We start from the raw sequence: 26,752 nt of genomic DNA, 5'->3' as shown, positions 1-26,752 counted from the left end.
TAATGTTGCTATCTATCTCTCGCTCTCTCTCTCTCTCTCTTTCTCTCTATCTATCTCTCACTCTCTATTTCGCTCGTTCGACCCTACCTTCTCTCTCTCTCTCTCTCTCTCTCTCTCTCTCTCTGCTCACCACCACCCCTCGCCCCTCTCTCTCTATCATTCACCTTCCTCTTTCTGTCTCTCGCTCTCTATTACCCCATTATGATTTGTGATGGGAGGGGGCGGTGGCGTCCCATCGCAGCAACTCCACTGAAATCATATCAAAAGTTGTAGTATAGTTTATTTCAGGGAACTTGATCTGAGTGAAGCAAGTGCATCTTGCATAAACAATTCATTTGTATCATATGATATTAAGGAACAGATCAAATTGATCGACTTCACGGAGAAAGATTCTTGTCAAATGAAATTTCTTGCAATGTAGACACCCAAATGAAATTTCAGATTTATTCAGTTTATTTCGATGACAATATTTTGTTGTATACAAAATTATGTACTTTTCAATCTCTATCTTTTACAATAAGAAATTAAATCATGAATTTAACATTTTAACATAAAATGTCATCTGTACTTGTATTGCACTAATATTCGTCTTGTTGTATAAAATTCTATTCCGTGTTTGTTTGACAGCAGTACAATATGTTGAATATCTATTTGTTAATTGTTATTACTATTTTCCGGTAAAACGAACATAAAAAAATGTCATTACGAATGCTAACAGAGGATGTTTTTGGTAATATATAATTTGAACAAATGCATTGCATTACACTTTATACAAAGAGAAAGAGAGATTATATAGCAATGTGAAATGTTGACAGACTGGGAGAGTCGGAGGGAAAGAAGAAAGATAAAAAGCGACGCAAAGAGAAAGTGCTGTGTGGACATGAGATATATATATATATATATATATAGAGAGAGAGAGAGAGAGAGAGAGAGAGAGAGAGAGAGAGAGAGAAATAGAGAGAGAGAGAGAGAGAGAGAGAGAGGGGGGGGGGAGGGGATCACTGAGAGCCCCTGAATATACTGTACTTGGACCGAGACTACAATAAAGGTGCGTTAAATAATCGACTACAATCACTAGGCAAATGAGTGTCTTATGTGGGTATCAGTATGAAAGGGAACATTTACGAGAGAAAAGGGTGCTATTTTTTTCATAATTATAAATCAGAGTAATTCTCTTGTAAAATTGTTTTCTGTGGTTATTCTTCTAGAAGGATATTAGACGACGACTAAACTGTCTATATTAAGTTGATAACAGCGATGTGTTCTGGCCTCTTTTTTTAATAACGTGTTATTATTATTGAATAAAAATGCTTCTGAGCCTACAATTATAATATTAAATACTATTTACATTGTAAACACACAATGCATTCACAATGTTCCCATTCATACCGAAACATTGCCTGCACACACACACATAAAAACACGTTTCATGTAGTATAGCACCCCCAAAACTGTTAGGATATTATTTTATATGCATTTCCTTTTAAAATGTGCCATGCAAATACACGTATGTTTATAAGTTTGTGTCTAGATGATGTAGGTATACCCTCTAACGTGTCAAACTTGATCATCACCTATTGCTAAAATTTGAACACACAACCAAATTATATAGTTCCCATTTTAGAAATGCAATTGGGTAGTGTTTGGGCATGAATACCGATCCATCTGAAAGATAATAACGATGATGTATTGATCTAATCGTTAAGATCGATTTTGGAAAACTCCTCGCCCATCTCCTGAAAGTCTGGATCTACGTCACTGGGTTCCAGTAGCTCCAGCCAATAGGAGAGCTTTTTAGGTTTGGTCCAGCTTTCATTGTCGAACTTTGCCGCATCTGCAAAAGACATTAAAAAAAGAGAAGCATATTAGCATGTTAAAACAATGGAAGGAGAGATACATTCTAAAATACATTAGTTTGACTTCGGCAGGGAGATGGGTGTTCGGTTAATTTTTAAATCATATTTCACATTTATCGTTACACAGTGTTATTTTTGTTCACGAAGAATCTGATAAAATTAATTATCCGGTAGGCCTACGTTACTCAATACCAGTTTTTAACAACATTGTCAGGAGAAGTTGTTGATGTTTAGACCGCCATCCGTCAACAAGTTTTATGCAATTGCATGTATTTGGTTCCTTTCAAATGGTTAACGTGTTTATCTCTCAATTACTTATCCTTAAGGACGAAAAAAGTTAACAATTATTAGTGTGCATATACTGCTTTATATGACTTTATATCTGGTGAAATAGTTTTTGGGCACTAGAAAAACTATTCAAGGGCATTGAAATTCTGTTTAACAAATTTGTTTTTCCAAACTTACATGTTCCAGGTTCAGTAATCATGATTTCACCGTTCTCAGGTACCATGTGACTGTTGTATTTCTCCAGTTTCAAAATGGCCGTCTTCTTACCCTTCGTGTCCACGCGATCGAAGCCGAATTTGATTTCACTGGATTCTGTCCGGAATTCGTACCTTCGATTGCAAACAAAAAGCGAGACTTCAACTTAATGTCCAGATTATTGTGCATTAACAGACTCTTTCTTTAAATGCAGATTACAACAGTACTATAGAAGATGGCTAATTAAGTATTCCTATTGGCTGATCATCTTTTCTTGAATTCGTCAGTCTTCTGTTTTCCTCGTTTTCTACAATTACTGTTTAAATCATTATCACTAATTTCGATATTTTCCCGCTTCTCCTTCCCGTGTTTTTCATTATTTTTCGCATTTCTTTTTTTCCCTTTTATCATGACTCTGATGTTATCTCAGGTATGTTCATCATCCTGCCTTTCAACCAGAGTTAGGGCTACATTCTGATTGTATAGGCTGTCACAAGTTGCAGTTCCACGGCCGGCCCCTGTTTTTAATCATCATATTAATATCATTTCTTTGAACTTGACATCTACTATCAAATAATAAATACATAACAGAAGTATAAAGAGTATTTGTATGCGATAACATAACAGCATAAAAGGAACCAGATAATAGCTTGCAAGCTAATCGATATTCGTACCTTTGAACTATAATTATGAAAACATCGACTGGTTAAACAGAATGAATAGAATTTTATCTTCCTGGAGGTGCTTATCCCACCATATTTCATAAAATGAGATCTGCTGATTGAATAATTTTTCTGAAGTAAAACGATCGAAGGATAAAATAACATTCAAATGAATACAGACCTGAATACACTGTCTGGTTTGGTGACGACGTACTCGAATTCCAGATTGCCTCCTCTTGATACCTCACGATCTGTGTGGGTATGGGGCGGCTTACGGTCCTTGAGGTAGAATAATTCGGGTACCTTACCTCCTGGCTTGATCTGGGCACAGATAGATGGGAAATTCCACGCATTAAAGCCCATCTGCACTACTTATATCTACTTGCGCCCTCTATATAGAAAACAATGCCTAATCGGTGCATGTTGGTTCCCCATGATCCCCTTTTTCTTATGTTAATTGAGAGCTGATTTGATGAGATAACCACCAGTGAAAATGAAATTGCAGGGTGGTCTAATCTCCCCTGACCAAATTAGTAATATACAGACGGGATTTAAGTTTTAACCTGTGATCGAATATCACCGAATCCATTGCTGTTTTTGTTTTAATTAATGATAGCGTATGACAGGAATAATCGTACGCCCTTCATATGCCATCCCACACCCACAAGCAAGAAAGAAAACGGGACCCTCCCTGAATAAGTTCTCCCACGAAGGAACGTATTGAACAAGAATTACATTCTGAGGCTAACAGCTTAACGCTCAACTGAAATGTGACCCGATAATGTTTCATTTGTTCACGAAGATGATGCTCTGTTCGTCTCACCTATTCCCCTTAACCTCCTCCATTTTTTCAAGCCCACAAACTCATCTTCCATCTCCCCAAGAAACCTTCGTGAGCACTTATTATTCATTTTCTTGTCATACCGTTTCTTCTCGCTCTTAACATAGCATTACGCTAAAACAGATTAGTTGATATAGGCTCTACATTATAACTTTAAATTCCTATTTTTAGTGATCCCAAAAGCAAAAGTAACCTACCAGCGTTTCACACTTAGTATCACCATCGGGATCTGTCTTAGTTCCTCCCCAGTGTGCCGGCAGCTGATCAAGATCTATCTGCTTCGTCAATACCTCCTTCCAGTTATCTGCAGAGAAAAAACAATCAAAGTAAGAAAAGGAGAGACAGGCTCATATCCAAGCGCGTAGCCAGGATTTCATTTTAGGGGGGGCGGTAATGAGCACGCGAAGCGTGCGAATCACTTACAGAGCGCGCGAAGCGCGCTCCCTAGGGGGGTGGGTGCAGGGAGGGGGGACTTTCCCCCCTCCCGCGCGAAGCGCGGAAGCTTTGAAAGAAGACGATTCGTTGTACCTTTCTCGACTCATAATCCTTGTCTGAATTCAGTCCCTCCCCCCTCTCACGCGAAGCTTTGACGTTTCATTAAACTATTAGAGAAAAGAGACGATTCGTTGTACCTAATTTCCCGACTCATAATCCTTATCTGTATTCAGTCCCCCTCCCGCGCGAAAGCTTTGAAAGAAGACGATTCGTTGTTCTTTTCTCGACTCATAATCCTTGTCTGAATTTAGTCCCTCCCCCCTCTCACGTGAAGCTTTGACGTTTTATCAAATTATTAGAGAAAGAAGACCATTCGTTGTACCTTTCTCGACTCTTAATCTTTGTCTGAATTCTGTCTCCCCCCCCCCCCTCTCGTGCGAAGTTTTGACGTTTCATTAAATTATAAGAGAAAGAAGACGATTCTTAATCCTAAATTCCTCAGTTCCCTCCTTCCCGCGCGAAGCGCGGAAGCTTTGATGATTCGTTGTACCGTTCTCGACTCCTTTTCCCTTTTTCTTCCTACGTCCTCTTTTTTTTCTTCTCCTCTTTCTCTCTCTTTTTTTTTGGCCGGCGTTTTGGGGGGGGGGGCGACCGCCCCCACCGCCCCCCCCCCCCCTGGCTACGCGCCTGCTCATATCTGATATTATTGATGCGTCAAAAGTTAAAGAGGCGACAGTATACAATCTTTTCGCGAGAAAGTTTTATTATGGCATTAGCTTTATGCAAACGGATAACTTAAAGCGTACTGCAGGCAACTTATTTAGCCTTATTGTTCGTACGTCATCAATTTACTCCCTACTAAAGTTCCCCTTACCTTTTCTACTTCTTTCTCTCACTTTACCTTCTTCTATATTTTTGTTTAATATAATCGGTACACGCTTATCCATCATGATAAGAAAAACAAATACATTTGATAATTTAGTTAGACATGCTGCTATAAGTCAGATATAATTAGAGCTCTAATTATGGTTTGATGTTCCGTTTTGCAGTTGACCTGACGCGGAAATTATGTCAAACATGATTATATTTGTCAACACATAGAGCACATTCGAAGAGCCTCGATGAGGAAATAAACGCATTTGCTCATACTTCATTTCAGTTTGTATGAAATACAAAAATATTGTGCCATGAGACGTTCTGGTGGAGAGGTTTAAACAAACGATGATAAAATCAAATACAGCAAGTTGGTGTGAGTTCTATATAATCATTCTAACGACTGATGCTATTATTGCAAAATGGAGACGTGCGTCACGTGACATACTCCCTAGAACTTGAATTTTCTTCCTCGTGTCCTCTCTCAAGAAGGGCTTGATGAGGGAGAAAGCGATGGGGAAGATCTTGGGTGCTTGCACCACGTACAGCCGGTAGATGGCTTCTGGGTAGTGCTGCTCCATAATCACAGATACCTGGTAATGACAAAAAAGCCCGCCAAGAAAAACAAAGCCACACGTCAACTTGGTTTTCATGATCTGGGGTTCTTTCACAAAGATCCTAAGTCGAACTTAAATATAAGTTGTGCTTAAAAACTATGGAGAGCCGTTTGTAATCTTAAAATAAAATATATTCAAAAGCAAAAATCCAAGTATTTTAGACTTTTCATAAATTCCACATCAAGAACATGAGATCTCCTTGATAATAGAAAATATGATTGATTTGAATCAACATTTTATGCCTTTTAAATTAACTATCAAATATTTTCAAAGATACTAATGGCTTTCCATAATTATTAAGTCCAACTTAGAGATCAGTTCGACTTTAGATCTTTGTGAAACACCCCACTGGAATATATAACTCAAAATTATCATCCGTATTGATTACCAGGAAAATAGACACCTATATACTCTCATAATGCAGATAAGTGGCAGTGCACATTTTAAGGAGCTAGGCCTAAATTAGCGATCACTTCCTTTGGTGCTAAATCCACTCTAAATTATAATAGAAATCCTTTCCAAAGTAGTAGTAGAAATCCTTTCTATATTATAATGGAAATCCTTTCCAAAGTAGTGATTGAATTACTCTTTTCTAGTGTGGGTTTCACTCCAAACGAATTGATGATCCCAAGTATGACTCCCCAAAAGTCAAGTGCATTCCTGTACGTTTCAAGAGGAGTGTCTAAAATGTCCACCCCAACGATTCAAACACAGTGGCCCGTCTGTCTGAACGTTGGTCTGAAACGCATCGAAACGCGTCATGACGCACATAAACATAGGTTTGTCGACAAACCTCCTTTGTGAATTCGGGCAAAAGTGTTCACATTTTAATCGTGATGAAAGTTTCTCAAATCCTGTGTCTAAATTGTGACCGCAGTGCGTCACAAAAACTAATATATAGCACTAAATTCTACACATGAAATGCTGTATATTATAAAGCTACATCAATATCGGCAGTTATTCCAAGTGAAATCAATACGGTAAGGTTGCTAAGTGGCCTGGATTGCATCTGCAATTAGATAATTGCATGTGATGTGTGGAAGTGCCCGGACTCCAACCATCTCAAAAGAACCCAAAGACATATTACCTTCTGAAGGACGTCCATACCTGGCTTCCACAGATGATGTATACTGAGCTTCTCCAGATCAATCACTGCTACGACGCCCTCTATCGAATGTCCATATTTCTGTCAAAATATAATTAAACATAATCGTTAAAACTTTCGAGAAATCAACTCAAATACCTTCTTGTATGACCCACAGAAATCATGTTCAGATGATCAAATAGTCATTGTAATGTTTGCACATTTCAAAAGGCGACTGAAGTTGCTTTTATAGGTGATCCTTTGTTTGATGTCTTTGTAATCCAGAGAAGAATCACCAAGTCAACAAACCCACGCATTAGTTGTTGCTAGGTAGGACAAACATTACGGCTTGCCCTACCTAACAACAATTAAATTCAACCCCCGTCCCCTAACACACACACACACACGCACACACACCCACACACACACACGAACACACACCCGGTCACCCTCGTGTTCAAGGACTCTTTATTTCATTATCTTCACTCTTCGTATCGACTGATCTACTTTGATCACGTGACTTACCTCCGTCGACATATCTTTCTGTTGTTTCATGAGCTCTTCCATGTAATAGAGGTTGGTCTTCAGGATGTCGCTTACCTTCGCCGAATACATGAGTCCTGTGTACGACCAAAGTCATCGAATTATTAGAAAAACAGGCGTTGTTGTGTTTATTTCGCTACACTGAGAGATGTTTTACTAAGACGCCAATAGGGATGTCTACGGAAGGAGGGGGTGGGTGTGTGGATGTGGACGTGTGTACTTGTTTGGGGGATCTCTATCGTACTGCGAGTGACTATTGAGTTCTATACGATCCAAAGCTATGTCGTAGCTTCATGGTTAGAGCATATGGGCTACGAAGAAGGATACTGTTTTATGGTTCGGGTAGCTAGATGTCATCGGATCAACGGTAAAAAGAAACAGAGTAAACAATTTAACTGGGTTGCTAATTCACAACGTTCCGAGTCATATGTATTGCGTTAACATAAAATAATCACAGCATATACAGAGATAACATTATTCTCTGTGTTGCTTAAATAAATTTTGCAAAATATTTATCACTTACTCTAACCAAAGGAGATTCAGTCAAGATGTTTCCATTATTTCACCATCATAAAAACAGTAGCTTCATTCAAATACATTTTAGAGCACACATTTAAACAAATTGATGTTTTACCCATTGTTTGCTCGCACCAGCATGTATCAGATAAAAGCGTTGATTTATTTTCTAATCTGATATAATGTGTGCGTATTCTACACACATTTTGTCTGTATTCATACCCTTTGGATCTAGGTTCCCAAAATCAGCAAAGTACACCGCGTGACCCTCCTTGTCCAATCCGCTGACGCCACCGGCCCAGTACTTTTTGAAAACCTGAACATAGAGGTAATAGGGTTTAGTTAAATTTAATTAGCAATAGGAATGACAATTAGTGTACATATTTGTTAATGCTTAAATATTAGAGGTTATATTTAAATGTTCGTTTCATCTTGAAATGCCGAAATGTTTTGAACTTCTGCAGTAATGCGGATTTCTTCTCCTGTTTAAGTTTGTTTTCCATATCGATTGCTCGTCTTTCCTTCTGCTTTCTGTCATAATTTTTATTCAAAATCAATCATTATGACAACTTTGACCTTTTTGAATAACCGGATGACAATTTAAGACTTTCGAAAAATCAAACTCTGAGCAATAACAAAAGCTTTGTCCATTAAATATAATTATTTAAATGTGCCAACATTAGGATGACGTATTATGCAATCCGAACATGATTTATAAGGAATACACAATGCAGTATTGAATTTACCCTTTAATTCTTCTTCTTCTTCTTCTTCTGGTAGACCTCAAAGGGCTATGCAGTTTGTCACCCCCAAAAAAATCGTGAAAGCCTTTGCGATCGCGTCGTTTTACAAATAATCATGACAATCAGAAATTATGTTTCCTTATCACTCACCTCTGGTACTTTGAACCAGTCCATCATTGTGTCGACTTTGTTTTCTTCTCTCCATTTTAGATCCTTTGAAAAAGTCAAGTATTTGAATAGAAATCATACAGACAGGAAGAATCAAAGATAAAGGAAACGATGGTTAGCCGCTCTAGATAAACAATGTCCTTGTCTGCTATCTATTGCACTGACGACATAATTAATGATAAAGGTCTATATGAAAATAGCTCACGTAGCAGTAACTCAAGATGGTATTAAGAACAATCATTAATATGAAGTGGCCTCTCTCTCTCTCTCTCTCTCTCTCTCTCTCTCTCTCTATATATATATATATATATATATATAACCCTACATGGTACATTGAGTGGACATCATAAAAATCCTAACCCTAACCCTAACCTTAACCCTAACCCTAACCCTAAAACCTAACCCTAAACCTAACCCTAAACCTAGCCCTTACCCTAATGTCTACTTAATGACTCATTTTTTCACTCCAAATGTCCCTCCAATGACGCCTTTAGTAAAATTACATAAATAGAGAGAGATATATATAACAAAATTGGGCCTTCTATAAGAAATTTAACGTAAGAAACGTTAAGAGGACACCGAATTGTCCTCCTAATGACAATGTCTACTTAATGATTTTTTTTTTCATTCCAAATGTCCCTCTAATGACGCCTTTAGTAAAATATATCTCTTTCTCCCTATATATATATATATATATATATAAACCACACATCCCTCTCGCTACCCTCTTCTCTCTGTAAGGTACATACATATTTTTTTAAAATTAAAATAGAGTTTTGAAATACTAACGTTTCTAAGATCATGGATATAGCCATTATATACTACTGTGCAAACAAATACTAATTTTCATTTATTTTCATTAAATAAAATCCCTAATTTCTTATCGTGCAAAATTCAGCTGATCAATCATTTGTTTTTGCTTTTGGTCGATTGAGATGGCCTGATTTTAGTTGGCAGGAGAGACTTTGATCAGATGGCATATAGGAAAGTGTTTGGACGATGCATGATTGTATTTAGCCCGCTAATTTGCTCAGCTGAGGAATGTGTCACGATTAATAAAGAAACCCGTTTCTGCCTGTAGATGGTACAACTCTCATTTTAAATTCCACTGTCACAGTGAAAGTAATGTGAGATACGCTGGTATATCTTAGAGGTGTTGTGGTCCAGCAAACAAGCCTCCGAACGGTTAACCACATGGTACGGGGTTCGAATCCCTACTACTATACTAACGTTCTTTGGCAATACGCTAATCTAAATTTGCCACACTCCACCCAAACGGTGGGGTAAATTGAGTACCTAACTGACACATCCCTGCTGGTAGGATTATTCGTTGAAATACACTGTGCGCTGATAGCAGCCGCTGGAGCTGAAGCTAGGTAGGTTATAATTATTTCCAAAGCTCTTTGAAAGCGTATAGGAATGTTAGATCGTAATGTGTAATGCGATATATGAGAACGGATTAGTATCGTTATTAAAATTGGTCTTATTACTGTAATCATGTTATACGTGACGATGGCGACGATTACAATAAGGCCTTACAAAAAACAAGATGTTGTATTGCCCTTTGCGACCGACCCATAAATCTTGAAACCAACGGGCGGCTTTTTAAAAAAGTTATTATTTTTTTACCAATTTTTAAGAAAAAAAGTGTATTAAAGCATATGATTAAAGCATTCAAAACTGAGAAATATCAGCCCAAAGAGGGAGAAAAAAGAAGAAAAAAAGTTTTTAAAAAATAATTTCCGACCGACCGACCTATGTTTTGGCACCAAAAGGGCCATACAACATCCTTTTTTTTTAGGCCTAATAATGATGTCCGATATTAAACAAACAAACTAACTAACACTGTCATATTACCTTCCTGAACATGTCCTCAGATTTCTTCAAGTCAAACCTCCTTGCTGCAAACAAATTCAATGAAAAAATTAATGCCGTGTGAATTTACATCAATATGATGAAAACAAATATGTTTTGTAACCGAAAACTTACAAAGGATACACTGAGGTATAGAGGTTTAATTTTAACTCGTATCTGTCTCAAAAGAAGCACCATCAAGATGCAAATTTTACGTGTTTTTTCTTCTACACATTTTGCAGAAAGACTGATGCCTAGGTCCATTTTTTTTTAAAGACTTTCCTCTAAAATGTTTCACAAAAATAATATCGACACCCTTTAAAGATATATATTTTTGCTCCACCCTTTGTTCTCTCCTTTATTTCTTCTTTTATATTGGGTCTGTTTGACTCATTTTATATAATCCAGTTGTAAAAGTTGTAACGAAAACAGACATACTAAAGCCTTTCGTCTTGCTCTAATTGAAAAAAATCACGTACAAAATATAATATCTATAAATTGATGGCCCGAGCAAACATTTACAGGCTTAGTCGGACTTTTGTCCAATTTCTATTCTGTTATCATATTTAGTACAAATGATTGAAATCTATAGCTGAAGAATTCGCGTACCGCATATTTGTTATTGTTGTGAGTTGTATAGTGTAGATGAAATAACATAAATTGAAAAGAGTTTAACTAAACTTTAAAATTCGAACGTCTACATTCAAATGTTTTCATAATCCTGTAAAAGTTTCTGTCGCGTTTGTTAATCGTTGTCTTTTCACAAATTTGACCCACCTTTGAGAAATTTAAGAAGGATGACGTCATCGTGTTTGGGCAGGAGGACATCTTTCAAGTTGTCTTTGAACTATAATGGAGGAAGATGAAAACACGTTTTTTTTTGCTCTCATGAGAATCACACCGGACACGTACTACGATATCATGTCAATTACTCTGAAAATTCTTCCTAAAAACTACTTTCTACAATAACGTATACCTCTGTGAGTCTGTGACAAACAACACTCCTAGCCTAGGAGACTGTTTCACAAAGACTTAAATCAACTTTAAGTTGGACTTGTCTGTTCATGCCACCATTTGCTCTCCCTGTTTACTGACATTGGTTTTTTAAGGGACGTACAAATCATGATCACAAATCTATAGAATTTACATTTTTTGATAATTATTATTGAAGGAAAATATATTATCTAAAGATTATAATGGTGAGAGGAAACAGTGGCATGAACGGCCTGCCATAGTTAAGTCCAACTTAAAGTTAGTCTTTGTGAAACACTCCCCTAGACATTTTATGCCTCTAAAAACCCCATGAAAGGATTCTAAATGAAGTGGTCTGGGGGTAATTATCCTAGAGTGTATAGTTGTCCTAAGGGGAAGTTGCATGGGTTATATTTGTTGGGGGACACTGTCTGGGGTAGTTGTCCTGAGGTGGTATAAAATAAAGGGGTCGATCTATCACAAAGACGGGATTCATTGCTAGACTGTTCCCTCAATAATTAGGGAATCCACTACCTCAGGCACCCCCCCCCCCCCCCCCCCTCAGCAAGGGTGGATCTCAGTCTGCAGTTTCCCCTTGTAATTTAGTAATATACAATAAATCGTTGGTTGGTTGGTTGGTTATATTTACGATCATAAAAAAATGAAATACAAAAATAATAACATATAAAGAAACAAAACACTAACATAGTTTACATGGAATATTCTAGACAAAAAAATAACATGAGGATCGAGGAATCCCGCGCTTTAGATCAGCCTACAAAGTTGATCCGTTCTTCCTCGTGGTACCCAAATAACTACAATATTGATTAATTAATAATACACAAAATACAAGTGCTTTAAGATTACGTTGAAGTATGTGTTAATAAGTTAATCCGCTTCCGGCTTTTAGCAGACGGTGAAATATCAGTGAATCTCATATTTTTTTTCTATCTTGCTGAACGCTGTCCGAATTTTCGATCGGCGGCTAGTTAATGATACTAAATGATTCGTTTGATACGAATAAGTGAGGATTTTGTTATTTTGATTTCATGATCAAGTCAAAACAAAATAGTTACTAGTAGCTTAATATATCTGAACTTACCTTAGAAAGCTTCTCTTTTTGTTTGTCGGTCAGCTGGCCCGGCTGCCCACTCATCTTGATAAATTGATTAAATGCAAATCAAACATGTATGTTTACACGTGTCTATCCAGAAGATACTGCGGGTCTAATTCACCGTCTGACAGAACGTATTGCCACTGTATGCTAGTCAACACACAGCGGTGATCAATTTGAGCTAAGCTGCACAGATTTTAATTATTGAATAAGCAAAGAGTGCAAGGGGTAAATATATTATTGTGAAGTGTCAAGCGCGGAAGCTCAAAGTCCAGTTTGTGCATGTAATAATAATAATAATGATAATAGTGCAAACTTATAGAGCGCACACACCGTCCAGGGACGCTCATGGTGCAAGGTCTTAATGAGATAACGACTTGATAACCTTGCGTCTTGATTAGGGTACGGGTAAAATAGAGAGAGAGAGAGAGAGAGAGAGAGAGAGAGAGAGATTGTAAAAACTACAATAGTCTACAAAGATCAATCAAGATTGTCATTGATGTCAGTCATTATTTAAACATTGAAATAAATGTAAGTTGATTCTTCTATATTTTGTTTCTATACTCGACTCTTGTTCAAAACCACATGCCATACATTATGTCTATGATTGACAGTCAAACACAGACAAAAATCCTCAAAGAAATGTACCTTTACGTATGTTATTTCAAGCAATATAGGGTGTGTGTGTGTTTGTGTGAAAGGGAGAGAGAGAGAGAGAGAGAGAGAGAGGGAGAGGGAGGAGGGCAGAGACATAGAAGAGATATAGAAATATGAAAATGCCCGCTGAAATGTATCTAGGAACGAGCCCCGCCCCCCCCCCCCCCCCCCCCCCCCCTCCCAGTCAATCACTCCATCACCACCAACCCCAGTTACCATTTCTCATATTCAACTTATATCACACTGAAAATTGCCGGGAAAGTCCACTAATGATATTTCATCAAATTATCTTTCAAAGAAATTTATGAAATAAGTAAACCTGGGCCCCGTCTTACAAAGAGTTGCGATTGATCCAAATCAATCGTCAGTCCTCCAATCAATCGCAAGTTGCAGTCTCCTATCTCTTATGTACATGGTTGCGAATCGATTGATATCAACTCTTTGTAAGACGGGACCTTGGGCGTTAATGATGCCATTATTAATTCATGACTGGATTTCAAGGATTTTTTTTGACTGGTTTGTAATTTAATCTGTGAGGCACGATGGTATTGTTGTGTTCTGAATCAAATACCTGTCCCCATTAATTTTTCTCCTCTTTTCGATATAAATGTTATATAATCATTTACTAATCTCTCATATTCAATCATTTATTTATCTCTCATATTCATCCATTCCATGCTCACATCACCATGCACATCCAAACCATGGAGAAATGTTAAAAACATCACTCATTCAAATAAAGACACAAACAAATGCTCAGGATTCATTTCAGATTTATATTCATTAAATAAATCATTTGTTGATTTGTTGAAAAAAGCCATGATACAAGAGACAAAGAAGTACACACACATGTACATGTACTTTATAAAAAAAGGAACATATTCTGTCCAGCCAACAGATATAATCATATCCAGCACATGATTGATATTTCATAAAGATATTCAATCCACACTTTTCCTATTTCTATAGAAAAAAATCACTAATGTTTTACTTTTATTCTGTAATGTGTTACCCTTCCGTGGATCAGTTCATGAAATAGCACACAAAACAAGCAAATTTATTTCTGATTTTCGATGACATGTATCCAGTCCAACATAGTAACTGAAGCATTTCACTTGCAGAGATTGTTGTAGTTGATACACATTCTACCCCCCCCCCCAACCGAAAAGTTATTAAAAATGACCGAGAAAGAATGAAAGATAAGACAAATGAAAAGCAAAAAAAAAAAAAAAAGGAACAAAACAAATATTATAAAGTACCACAGCAAAGAGAAAACTTAATATACAAGTAGCACAAAACAAATCACTACAAAAAAAATTCAAACATTGGATTGGATACTGTATACATTCTCTATAGCACCTGTAAAATATAAATGACAAATAAGTTGTGAATAATGAAATGTGCAAGTTCCATTGTAGACAATTCATCAACAGCTTTCAATGCAAAATATCATGTTTGATTATGACCGAGACCAGGACCCTGTTTCACAAAACTTGTCATCAGTGAAATCCTTGCTTCTGATTGGTTATCAGCAGTTTTGTCACTGAATTTTGTCATTTGTCATTGAAAAAAGGCTTTGTGAAACGGGTCCCAGACCCTGTTTCATACAAGTTTATGATCAATGACAAGTTACAATAGCTGTTACAAGCTACTAAAACCCTTGCCTTTGATCAGCTGTGAGCAAAACTGTCACATAATGTCTGTACTTGATAACAACTTTCATGAAACAGGGCCCTGATGAGTGATAGTTTAACAACGGAATGATCATATGAGGAAGGATGGGATGAACGAAACGTGAAGAACAAACAAATAATGCCATTAGTTGCAGAAATATTGAAAGCACTGAATTTGTTATCTAAAATCCATATCGTATTGGTCCTTATACTAAAATTGCTGGAAAAGTGGAATAAGATTGTATTCAAGTGGATTAAATTATATCAAAACCAATGCTATCGTCTTAAATACTATTGAAAATACCCACATTACTGGTTTAATAGCTCATTAGAACAAATAAGTTTTGTTTTTCTTTGAATATAAAGTGTTCTCTTATGGAGGTTCTCAAGCAATCTCTATTCTAATATTTCAAATAATCACCATTAATCTTACATGTCCAAATCAAAGGCAAACTTGGACAGCAGACCTACATGAAATTGATGGGGAAAAATGGTTCATGGTTTGTTAATGAGGAAATCACCATCTTCCCCTTCCCATATTTTTGTGCAAATTGTAAAGGAAGATGTCTCTTAATATACTACCGGTAAGTATTGTTCCGCACACATTTGGTATCCAATCAACATTATGAAAATTTTCATAATAACCTTGCCATTTTGAGATGTGCCAAATTTTCTCTTTCACTACAATGTGATCCTAAAACAATAGCACAAGTTGCAAAAAGAACAGAAAGATAAAAATGAAATAAACAAGGTTTTTGTGAGCCGTAACGTTTATAAATATGTAAAATAAAACTGAACTCTTCCACATCATATGTTTGTACAACAAGGCATTTGAAGATGAAAGTAGAAACGGAAAATAAGAAGAACGTAAAAATTGTAGTCTCTATATTACAATGCAATATATACACATCTAGTTAATTTATCATTTACATATGTACATATATTTATACACTTCTTCGCATACACTTTGCATGGCATAAATATATGAAAACTACATCTCATTTTTTATCACTTGGAAAGGCTGGTGATACACACATATAAACTTCTAATAGGAAGACAAACTTATCAGGATAAAATAATAATCGTGGCATTCAAAATAACAATCTGGATAATGCTTCTACATCTACATGTACCTCAAATCGCAGCTTTTATTTCATTGATTACTAGTACATTCACTTTAGTTTGCAGATTACACACTTTCAATGCCTCCTTTACAAGCCCCAGTAATTTTCCTCTAATTTTCTTCCACTTTAGACCCTGGCAAGCAGATTTTCAAACCACTGAATATGGTTTATCATGACACACATTTTCCATTGACCCTAGCATGAGGTGTTTTAGGCACCTTCGTCAAAAGGGTAATTCCCTAATCCGTTTGCATGCTCTTAACAAAATACCTTGACTTTCACAATCACTATGACTGTTTTCAAAACGTCATTTTTTCTTTCACTTTAAGTCAGTATCCACTGCTGTCCAAGTATCATTAATCCAAGAGGAGCTACAAAGCTAGAGATGAATTAAATAAAAACATTTTAACATTCTATTAAACATTCTATTAAATATTCTATCTATGGTTAATGATGATTACTACAACTACATGTATTAAACTCATTACTTTGCCTACTAAGAGCTAAAAAGGGCATTCACTCATACACCTTACACAGAGCTCTCAACAGTTTACGATACCCTCCTTCATAATTATCCTCATGATATCCATGAAGCGATTGGCATAATTATCATTCATGGCAGTACGTTACATTGGAATGCTTGTTAATTAGTACAGTACACACAAAGTATCACAGGAATGTATTAATGTTTCTCCTCCGTCCAGATTCCGGCAAATAATACATGGATTAGACCAACATGATAGGCAATACATCAAAGTGGTGATCCGTTTGGAAGTTAAAATGGCAAGAATTAATGACGTCTCCATGATTGTTGGTACAATTTCACTTTATTTCAAACCAAGAAACAATATGCACTTTGCAGATCATCTACATGCACCTGCTTTAATTCAATCTGTCATTGTCTAAAAAATAATTAAACCCTTTGCAACTATTTCTAACCTTTGTATTAAATTAAGCTTCACTTAATTTTAACAACAGACAATTCATGGTCGTATCTTAGTAATGACTCCAACCCATTAATTACACACAGAAAATATATATATATATATATTGCTCTCTAAAACTCCACCAAAGAGAGAGAGAGAGAGAGAGAGAGAGAGAGAGAGAGAGAGAGAGAGAGTATCTACACATAATTCTGCTAACATGATTTTGTTCCTAAATACATGTATAAATCTACTGTATCTTTGAATTACATGTATGCAAGTACATATTGAACATAATCTATGGCGGGATGCTACGTACTGTAAATGTGGAACACTTTTTAACTTGATACGCCTCCACATAAAGGAAACCTGCATAGAAAGGCCAGCATTTTCATAGCAAAACTCATATCATATCTGACTGGAAAACTACAGACAAAGAAATTTGAATAGCAGTGCGAAATGCTGATCATCTTTCTAAATTTAATTGTGCATGCTTTCGATCAACAGCTTTTGGAACAACTGAGATACACTGCATCGCTACATGAAAAATAACGCTTTTGAGTTGATTATTTGTTTCTTTGAATTTTTGTAATACAAGATTTTTCTACGATATAAAGTACATAGTTTCATTGACTACAAAACATACCTTTCAATTTCTTACACATCATGATAATTACATGGAGAAAAACTTCTTATACCTTAAGAAATAATGCCAAGCACCTTTTGATTTGTATGTTCAAATGATCCGAGATAGAGATAGAGTGAGAGAGAGAGAGAGAGAGAGAGAGAGAGAGAGAAGAGAGAGAGAGAGTTAGATAGTTAGAGAGAGAGAGAGAGTGAGAGAGAGAGAGAGAGAGAAAGAAAATGAGAGACAGAGAAAGACAGACATACAGAGAGAGAGAGAGAGAGAGAGAGAGAGAGACAGAGACAGATAGATATAATGAATATTTAGATAGAAAGAGAAACAGACAAAAGTAAGATCTTGATGTAGAATGATTGTTTTAAGTCTTATATTCTTTACCTATTATAATCCCACGTCTCCCTCTCTCTCTCTCTCTCTCTCTCTCTCTCTCTCTTTCTCCCTCTCTCCCTCATGCTATCCCCCTCTCCCTCTCTCTACATCTTTCTAGTTACAACCATATCACAGCTGCTAGCATTTCAAAAGTACATATATGTATGTGTATCTGTCTCAGGATTGCCCTAATATCTAAAGATTGTTTGGTACAAAAGTTTCAAAAACTTCTATGATGAGCTTTTCTCTTAAATTTTGGCACATTTTCATCACCTGCTTATCAAGCAGACAACCCTGTGAGAATGTCCAAGAATAATTTCATCTTAGAGAGCCAGAAATTCTTCAGAATTGAAAATGGCCTCTCTTGCAACAACTCTAGTACTTTTCCTAGTTTTAGCAGTCTCTCTTTCCTGTATATTAAAGAGTACTTCATACCAGATAAGTAGTCTTTCCTTCAACATCTGGACAATGGCATCATTTTCTCTCCATACCGAGTCATTTGACAACTGCTTTGAATGAGATCTGGAACCCTTCTGTCCGAACACCTTAATCCTGGGTACCCCCACGTTCTTCAGGAGTGTTAGCCATCAAGGCAAGCACACCTTATTTCCTGTGGTGTTTGGACTTGGAAATCATCAGCATCTGTCATTGGAGGATGTCAACTGAAGACCTGAAAGGGTTCAACTTGAAGGCTAGATCCTACACCCTGCAAGACGGTCATCACTGTTGTGTACGGACATGGAAACCAGGGGTATCCCCTCCGGTTGTTCATGGCCTCCGACCTTCAGATCGCTCCACATGTTGCCTGAGCTATCACCAAGACGGCAATTCCTTCATCATTGACACTTCCTCGGATCATTTATGTTTTTGCTTGTTATCAGAGCTTCCCAGTTTCTTGAAGAGTGCCTTGCCCTTTGAGAGCAGCCCTTTCTTCTTCTTGGAGTGTTCAGGCGTGGACGTTATGGACGTCTGTTCCGCCGTGTCGGAGATGACGGGCGTCACCTCACTCCCGTGGTACTGCGCTTCGCCGTTCTCCTGCTGCTGGGCTGGGACTGCGTACTGCATCAACAGGAAGAAAAATGGATTGGGATGAATAGAATGGGGGTCCTTTGAGAGTCCTACATCTAATCGGTCCTAGAGTTAATAGTCCATTGTGTTGAGAATTGTAAAGTTTGTTTCAGGGCCCAAAATTAAAGTTTTAACATTTATTTAACCTTAATCATCTATTAAGCCAACAGTACAACTAAATCCCCAAGGTGAACTGTACTGAATAGGAAGAAGAGGAAGGAATGAGAGAATTTGGTACCATAGCCTTTTATTTTTTGTAGATTAACGTAGGATACTATTAATTTATGGACTATTTGTATTTTGGTTGTAAGTGATTTGTAATTATGTACATTTGCAAAGTTTTAATGGTAACTGAATTGATGTAATTTGTAATGCAATTTCTGTTTCCTTTACTTACTGGTATCAGCTATTTTCTTCTAATCCGCTTAGAGGCAAATTTGCAATTTGCGGTATACAAATATCTTATTATTATTATCATTATAGTCAATAAGATAAGGCTTTATGAATACCCATTTCCCAATCAAAAGCCTAAAAATGTACAAACAAATTTTTTCTCAGTACACTTCTTACTGTTAGTGGTTTTTGTTTTATCAATCCCTCACACAAAACACATCAGTTCATCCATTCAATTCTATTTGCCATCCCCCAACAACTAAAATTAGCAAGCCTTGATACATTAATGATTCAGGTATGAGTTTTTCATAAATTTACTTTTTGATTATTTCCTAATATTTTGATACCTCAAATATAACATAAAGAATGCTAAAGGGGTCATTTTAGCTACTGAATAACAAAAACAAAACAAATCATGTAAGATTAGCAAACTGCTTCAAATTAGAGAAACATTATGTGTGTTATTTTGTGCACAGCGATATTATCAGAACTCTATAGTGGTGGTTCTAAATTTTTGTTTTGTTAGGGGCGGGGGACAATTTTGCAAAAAATATTGACAAACGTACAAACAAACAATAAAGGGGAAAGGGCACATTTTTCTTCTATAAACTTGTATGCCAGGATGGATTTTACAGGGGCAATGGGTTGTGCCCCCTTCCCCTTCCCCCTTCCATTTACTCCACCAGTGATATGACAAACGGGGGTTAGGATACCAATCATGCAATTGCTTTTCACATCAGGAAAAACACTTTCTTTTCACCATCTACAATACTGAAATTGTAATAATATTTAAGAAGAAAAAAAACCTTTGGCAGCCTCATGTGAAATACCCAAATACCTTTGAAACTGCTCACAACAATTTCTTTCAGACCCAAGTATCTTACTAATTTAATGTACCCGGTAGATATATGTGCCAAAGCTGAAAGTGGTAAAAAAAACTTACATTTCTAAATTTTGATTTCATAAAAACACATCAACAGGGAAACCAAAGGGTGGAAAAATTGCAGTTATTTCAACCTCACAGTTATCAAAATAAATCTGCAAAATTAGATAACTTTTGGAAGAATTATCAATTTGAGAATTCACTTAATTCTCATTATATTTAATGCTGTCTGTTGTTAAGTTTAAAAAGGAAATTGAAATATTTAATTATCAATAAATTGCTTAATTTGGTTTTAGATAATATACAATATCATACATATTTTTTCCAATGAAATGTAAGTACAACACATCTCTTAAGCTTACATGGATTAAAGGGCAGAGAGAAAAATCAACTCAGAGCAAAAGACACAACAAGCACATCAAACTAAACCACACACATGCCTTACCAATGCTTTGAAGAATGCTACATGTAAACATGCAGGATTGCCATGGATGCAAGAAAAACATGAAGTAGCAAGTAAGGGATAAAATGTTCATGCAAGGAATAGTCTTTCTTTTCAGGATGTGTTGGCCAGTTCAAGCTTAAACTAAACTGAACAATACCTCATGGGAAATAAGTCTGTATACTCTACAAATGGTTTGTAACTGAAAAGTCAAGATTTAAGGCATGGACAACAGACACTATCTGGAAAAGTCACCCAATAACAAAAAAAATGTACTTTTCTAGTCATCCTCCATGCATGCAAGGGATACAGATATAATGAGCTGACTAAAGTTGGTAGAGCTTTTGAAATATGACAACTAAGTTTGGTAAGATAAAAGAATTGAGTTATTAATGTAAATGTATTGAAATTATGGAAATAAAAACCTCGCTTGAGGATAAGAGAAAAAAAAGTAATACAAATGAAACGGAATAATAAAGCAATCGAAATGTGATCACTAAAAATGGTTATACAAAAATGAGAGATAATACTAAAGATGTAATGCAAATGAATATGACAACTTAAGGAAGAAAAGTACTCCCACCCCCCCCCCCCCCAACAAAAAACAAAAACAAAATTGAAGTCAATAATGATGACTGAAATTAATTTTACAAATGCCCCTACAAGTACATACACAGGCAAAAAAAAAAAATAATGATACTGGTGCAAAGTGGATTTCATTATGAAAGCAAGTAAAATATCAAACTTGGGAAATACTAGATTTGATCCAAGGAAGCAACAAAAATCGAAGCTGCAAGATGGAACATGGGAAAAAATAGAATTAACACAAACAGGAAGGAGTTCATGGGACTATAAATAACTGTAACGTGAATGAATGAACATCTACATCGAACAGAGCTTGGCCAATACAAGCAACACTGAATAATAATGGTAGTAAGTGGTACAGCAGATTTTCTGCTAGATATAAAGTGCTTTGAGATGTCATCCTTTATTTTTTTTATTTTTTTTTTCCATTTCTTTTTTGCATTCGAGATAAGCAGCATGTTTGCAATTTTTTGGGTCTAGCTTTGCTTACTCAAGACAATAGAGCACCTCAGTGATGACGTCACATACCCAGGCTGAATGGTGATGGATAAGCCCCCAAGTAGAAAGTGGAAAGTGACAAAAAGGACACACATTAAAGGGGACAGAATTGGAGCCAGCCATAGATGTGACGTCTCACTTAGGTACTCAACTAAAAGTATACGTTATCTACCGGTATGTATCTATAATCTGTTTGAAGCCACAAGGCGGTGAGATTCTTATAGACGCAGAGTAAATGTCCTTTTGCTTCTAAACCCATGATATAGACAACTAATGTAGGGGTAGTTCAGGGACACTGTACCTCGCCAAACTGTGATGTCTTTCAATTTGCATAATTTCTCATTTTTTTCATAAACCACAACTAACACATCAAATTTTCAAATAAAGGAAAAATCTTTGCATGGTCATATTCTGTAAAACAGTAAACAAAGTACCTAGCACAATACATCAATTGTGCACATAGTGCTTTTGGCCCTTCTGGCTCTAGACATACAATAAAGGATATCATGTCCCAACCTGTAGATGCTTCATAGGGGAAGAATCAACACATGAAATCTGTCTGTAAAGCTCCATATAGGTGCTCTATGTGCAGGTACAAGCATATTCACACAAAACCTTTGACTTAACATCCTATTCAAGGGGCAAGACCATACATACCTTGTCTTTGGTAGATTGTTGCGATTGGTGTTTGTTTTCTTTGTTTCTATTGAAGGCAGGACTGTAGGACCGTGACGTCGTGCTCGAGTCGATGTCTGACACTTCTTCCAGGAAGTTGGAAGGCACAAGACCCCTCTTGCCTCGGAGCTCCCCCTGGAATGAAAAAAGAAAGAATTATGTGAAATGTTATCAAAGTGAAATTGAATGAATGTGAGGAAGGGGAAATTCCGAATTACATTTACTAGTACATGAAAAATGGCCACCTCTCAAACAGTACGGTAGCACTGCTTTGGGGGGGGGGGGGGTGGCCATTTCACAGTCGCAGTGCATGCTCATTCAAACCATGATGGAGTTCAAACTCAAAACAGACACATCGGCCCAAATTCACAAAGGAGGTTTGTCGACAAACCTTGGTTTTCATGCATCATATGACGCATTTCGACACGTTTTTACAAACCAGGTTTGTAAAAAAACGCGTCAAAACGTGTCATATGACGTACATAAATCTTGGTTTGTCGACAAACCTTCTTTGTGAATTTGGGCCATCGTGTTTCTCTGGAAGATGAATAAGCACACTGTTGCCGATTTCAGGATGCAGCACTGATCCTTGCACATCACTCACCACAAAGAAGCCATCGTCGTCCATCTCTCCATAGACCATCAGGTTGTCTCCCTGACGAAAGCTCAGCTCCACGTCAAGGTCGGGGTTCGGTGACAGCTCCTGCGGGTTGTAGTCAAACAGCGCCCTCATACGGTGGGGTGTTGCCAATGCCTCCTTGGGAAGCACCAGCTGCCCGTTGGAAGGGAGGCTGTCGTACATGTTGACTGGAGGGAGGGTAGTAAGGGAGTGAGGAACATAGTAAAAATGAGGGGTTTGTATTGGAAGGGGAAAAATTGCTGTTCAATCTTCTAGTTCGTTCGTTCCTGTCTCCTTAGAACAAGATTAATGTATCTTGATCTTCGGAGTAGTTGCTACAACCAGCCGTGTTAGACACGTTGCCCCGGGGTGCGAGATAGGACTCTTGTAGCGTGCCCCCACTTAACACAATTATACAATAAAAATTTACATTACATTTAATTAAAAGAATGAAGCGATTAATTTTAATATCATGTTACGGGAAAAAATGTAATATATATGTATTATGAATCAATCTTCTAGTATTATAACATCTCAAAGCACATACATTTTTATGAACATTGCACATGCACAAATGTAGAATGTGGATCTCATATGTTGCTAATATGAACACATTTTCCATGTGTATGAATGTACTAGATCAAAGGCTTTTGTCTGATTTTGAGATAGAGGCTAAATATCCAGAATACATTCCTCGAGGTTTATTACAAATTAAGGTTTAAACCAGACTGTCATTAATAGCTCACCCTAACTACTATCCATTGCATGGACACCGTGTTAAAACAACATTGTGTTAAGACTTTTAAATCTTAGCTTGACTGCTACCAGTTGTGTTCAGACTGTCATTAATCTCACCCTGAGGACGTCCCACTGTGTTCATACAAGAATCAAACCCACATTGTGTTCAGACACTAAGTACATCTCACCTTGACTGCTACCAGTTGTGTTCAGACTGTCATTGAATCTCGACCTCTCGTGGCCCTGTGAGGTATCTCCTCTCTTGGCGAGGGGCGTCTGCTCCGGACCCTCAATCTCCTCCACCATGTTGCATGGCACGTAACCACGGCGACCGTTCATCTCACCAACGAAGAACCCATCAGCGTCTTTATCTCCGATGATCTACAGATTGAAGAACATGACCATAAGTAAGGAACAAAGTGGGAATATATATGTACAATTTTTAACCCATGTGTATTGATGTAAGATATATGATTGAGCAAACTCCTGTTTTTTCTTTTATCATAAAACTTACAACATATATTGGGGAATTTGCCTACTATCCTCAAAAATTTATAAATGAAACTGAAAATTAGAAATCATATTCCTACGACTGGTTGGTCATAAAGAAAGAAAGAAATTACAATCGTCAATAAAAATAAGTCACCTTGAGGAGGTCCCCTTCCTTCAAGAATAATTCCTCCTCAGCACCGTCAATATTAGGCGACATGATAGCAGGGTTGTAATCAAATATGGCAATGAAATATCGTATTGTCCCATCATCAAACAACTCTTCAGGTTCGCTTCCCGAGAATCCCTCCTCCTCCTCGTCATCAAATGTTTCCTCCGACCGCGACCCTCTCGATGACCTCTGCAGGCTGAGGCTGCTCTCTGGTGTCCGTAGACTGTCGCTGTGACGACTGTCGCTATGTCGACTGTGGCGGTTCCTGTCGCTGCTATCGCTTCGTCGATGACTGCTTGAATCACTCTGCGGCCTCCCATCTGCTTGATGGTGATGCCTATCGTTATTTGACTTAGCGTCATAGTTTTTATCGTAGCTTCCCACCTCACTATTACTACTCGCCTCCGAGGATGCGTTCCATTGCGCGTTTGACCTTTGACCCTGTGTCCTTGGTTGAACCCGTGGGTCCGACCTCGGTGCGGCCATTGGCAATGAGTTTGAGGCAGACGAGACCGGGCTCGTTCGTATCACTTCCGTCCTTTTCTCAGGATTGTACAAGTCTGTTTTACGAGAAGCTGCTTTTAAGTGTTCATTATTGGCATCTTTGGTTATTTCTGCGAGAGATGAGATGATACAAGCATGATTTAATAATACAATACAATCAATGAAATCATTACATAACCTTTTTAATGTTGTAATGTATAATATACTGGTTTGAGTTTGAAATTCTTGGAATGTAGAAAACATGGTACATGTTCCATATGCTCTCGCGACAATTACTTTTCAGTCAATATTCTACAGTAACCAAATTTCAAACTTCAACCCTGGACCAAACACTATAATACTTAACCCTTACCCCAACCCTAACCCTAACCTAAAATACAATTTCAGCATTCATTCTAACCCAATATCTTTAATGAAATAGTTTACAGAGCAATTGTTGCAAAATATTTGGTCACCACATGTTCTATTTGCACCAACAATACTTCAAAATAAGATCCCTGTCAAGTGATTACAACCTTCACTCTTTTATAAAAAATTACCAGAATATAAGGGCCAAAATAGGTCTAGAAAAAGGTTTCGGAATTCTGATACAAGTCATTTGTTGAACAAGTCATGAATGAAATATCAAGTTAAATAATCTGCATATTTACACAATTTATATTTTACATTATTAGTTTTTATATTGTAAGACATTGTTGAGTAAACTTGTTTTTATAAAGTATCAAATGAAATAGTAAATTCATTATTTTTTGTTTTGTTACGTTTTCTAAACTGATTTGTACCAAAATACTTTGTTTAGCTGTTTAAGGGGTTAGGCTCGACTAGCACATGTGCTATTATCTGGCCCCTTTTAACAACCAATAGTTTCTATTCTTGTATATGTCAAATTATTGTATGAAATGTATTGCTGTTGGTAAATAAATTGATCAAATAAAAATCATGTTGAAGGGTAACCTTTGACCTACCAATTTGCGGTACTTTTTTGGCTGGTTTCCATGGCACGGGTTCTACCACTGGGTTGTGGGGGGATTGTTCCGTCTCTCTCTCATAGTCCCTCTGAGATCGTATGATGGGTATAGGAACCACTTTGTCCGGTTTGTTCAACGACTCCACCTCTGGGTCTGTGTCAAAGTCTAGCTGTGGCTTGGTGTTGTACTGTTCATATAATAATGGAGGATTATTATCAGTCATGGCACACAATACTGTATCTCCAACAACATATCAACTGGTAAGAACAATTTTGGGGTGGCTGCGGTGGAACTCTTAGTAAACTGATAGCTGCAGCTTAGAATTTATAAATTTCATTAAAAAATTACCCAATCAGTGCGATCATCAAACGAAGTGTTGAATTTTTTTAGAAACATTGAAACATCACATGAAACTTTCTTGAAATTGTTTGATGAAAATATATTGAGCTTGGTTCAGAACTAGAGGTTTTTATGCACCTTGAATAGATCTCCATCTCATACTTATAAGACCACAAGCACAGATAATCATCAATCATGAAATAAAATAGTCCTAGTGCATCAGCTATGG

The 26,752-nt window shown here is 37.0% G+C and overlaps 2 protein-coding genes across 8 annotated transcripts in view; both read right to left on the bottom strand.

The window, feature by feature from the left end:
- Nucleotides 1-1,429: 1,429 nt before the first annotated feature.
- LOC578707 (SEC14-like protein 2) lies at nt 1,430-13,172 on the bottom strand. The gene is made up of 12 exons (XM_030991636.1): nt 12,750-13,172; nt 11,453-11,522; nt 10,679-10,722; nt 8,804-8,866; nt 8,133-8,226; nt 7,377-7,471; nt 6,855-6,953; nt 5,599-5,743; nt 4,040-4,146; nt 3,183-3,322; nt 2,322-2,473; nt 1,430-1,834 (listed from the first exon to the last, which is right to left on the bottom strand). The coding sequence occupies exons 1-12, from the start codon at nt 12,801-12,803 to the stop codon at nt 1,695-1,697; spliced, it is 1,203 nt and encodes a 400-aa protein (XP_030847496.1). The 5' UTR covers nt 12,804-13,172; the 3' UTR covers nt 1,430-1,694.
- Nucleotides 13,173-18,037: 4,865 nt separating this feature from the next.
- The window catches only part of LOC578834 (RIMS-binding protein 2), a 96,508-nt gene continuing 87,793 nt past the window's right edge, over nt 18,038-26,752 (bottom strand). For 6 of the 7 annotated variants that reach the window (XM_030991629.1, XM_030991630.1, XM_030991632.1 and 3 more), the window contains 6 exons: nt 26,182-26,371; nt 24,698-25,326; nt 24,240-24,432; nt 23,299-23,501; nt 22,677-22,829; nt 18,038-19,209 (listed from right to left, as the gene is read on the bottom strand). In XM_030991629.1, coding sequence (XP_030847489.1) covers nt 19,006-19,209; nt 22,677-22,829; nt 23,299-23,501; nt 24,240-24,432; nt 24,698-25,326; nt 26,182-26,371 — 1,572 coding nt within the window. In that variant the 3' untranslated portion in view covers nt 18,038-19,005. Of the gene's footprint in view, nt 19,210-20,939; nt 20,957-22,676; nt 22,830-23,298; nt 23,502-24,239; nt 24,433-24,697; nt 25,327-26,181; nt 26,372-26,752 lie in introns of all 7 variants that reach the window. The other variant, XM_030991633.1, reaches the window with a different exon arrangement.

This window comes from Strongylocentrotus purpuratus, unplaced genomic scaffold (assembly GCF_000002235.5).
Source record: "Strongylocentrotus purpuratus isolate Spur 01 unplaced genomic scaffold, Spur_5.0 spur5_scaffold_2, whole genome shotgun sequence".
Taxonomy (NCBI): Eukaryota; Metazoa; Echinodermata; class Echinoidea; order Camarodonta; family Strongylocentrotidae; genus Strongylocentrotus; species Strongylocentrotus purpuratus.
The sequence above is the reverse complement of the archived record's forward strand: the minus strand, read 5'-3'. Positions and strand labels throughout refer to the sequence as shown.

What these genes read in the sequence shown, in the direction of transcription:
- LOC578707 (XM_030991636.1), bottom strand. Translation starts at nt 12,803, where the DNA reads ATGAGTGGGCAGCCGGGCCAGCTGACCGACAAACAAAAAGAGAAGCTT. An exon ending in AAAAAGAGAAGCTTTCTAAG is followed by an intron (nt 11,523 to 12,749) that starts GTAAGTTCAGAT and finishes CCTCCATTATAG; the next exon opens with TTCAAAGACAACTTGAAAGA. An exon ending in GATTACTGAACCTGGAACAT is followed by an intron (nt 1,835 to 2,321) that starts GTAAGTTTGGAA and finishes TGTCTTTTGCAG; the next exon opens with ATGCGGCAAAGTTCGACAAT.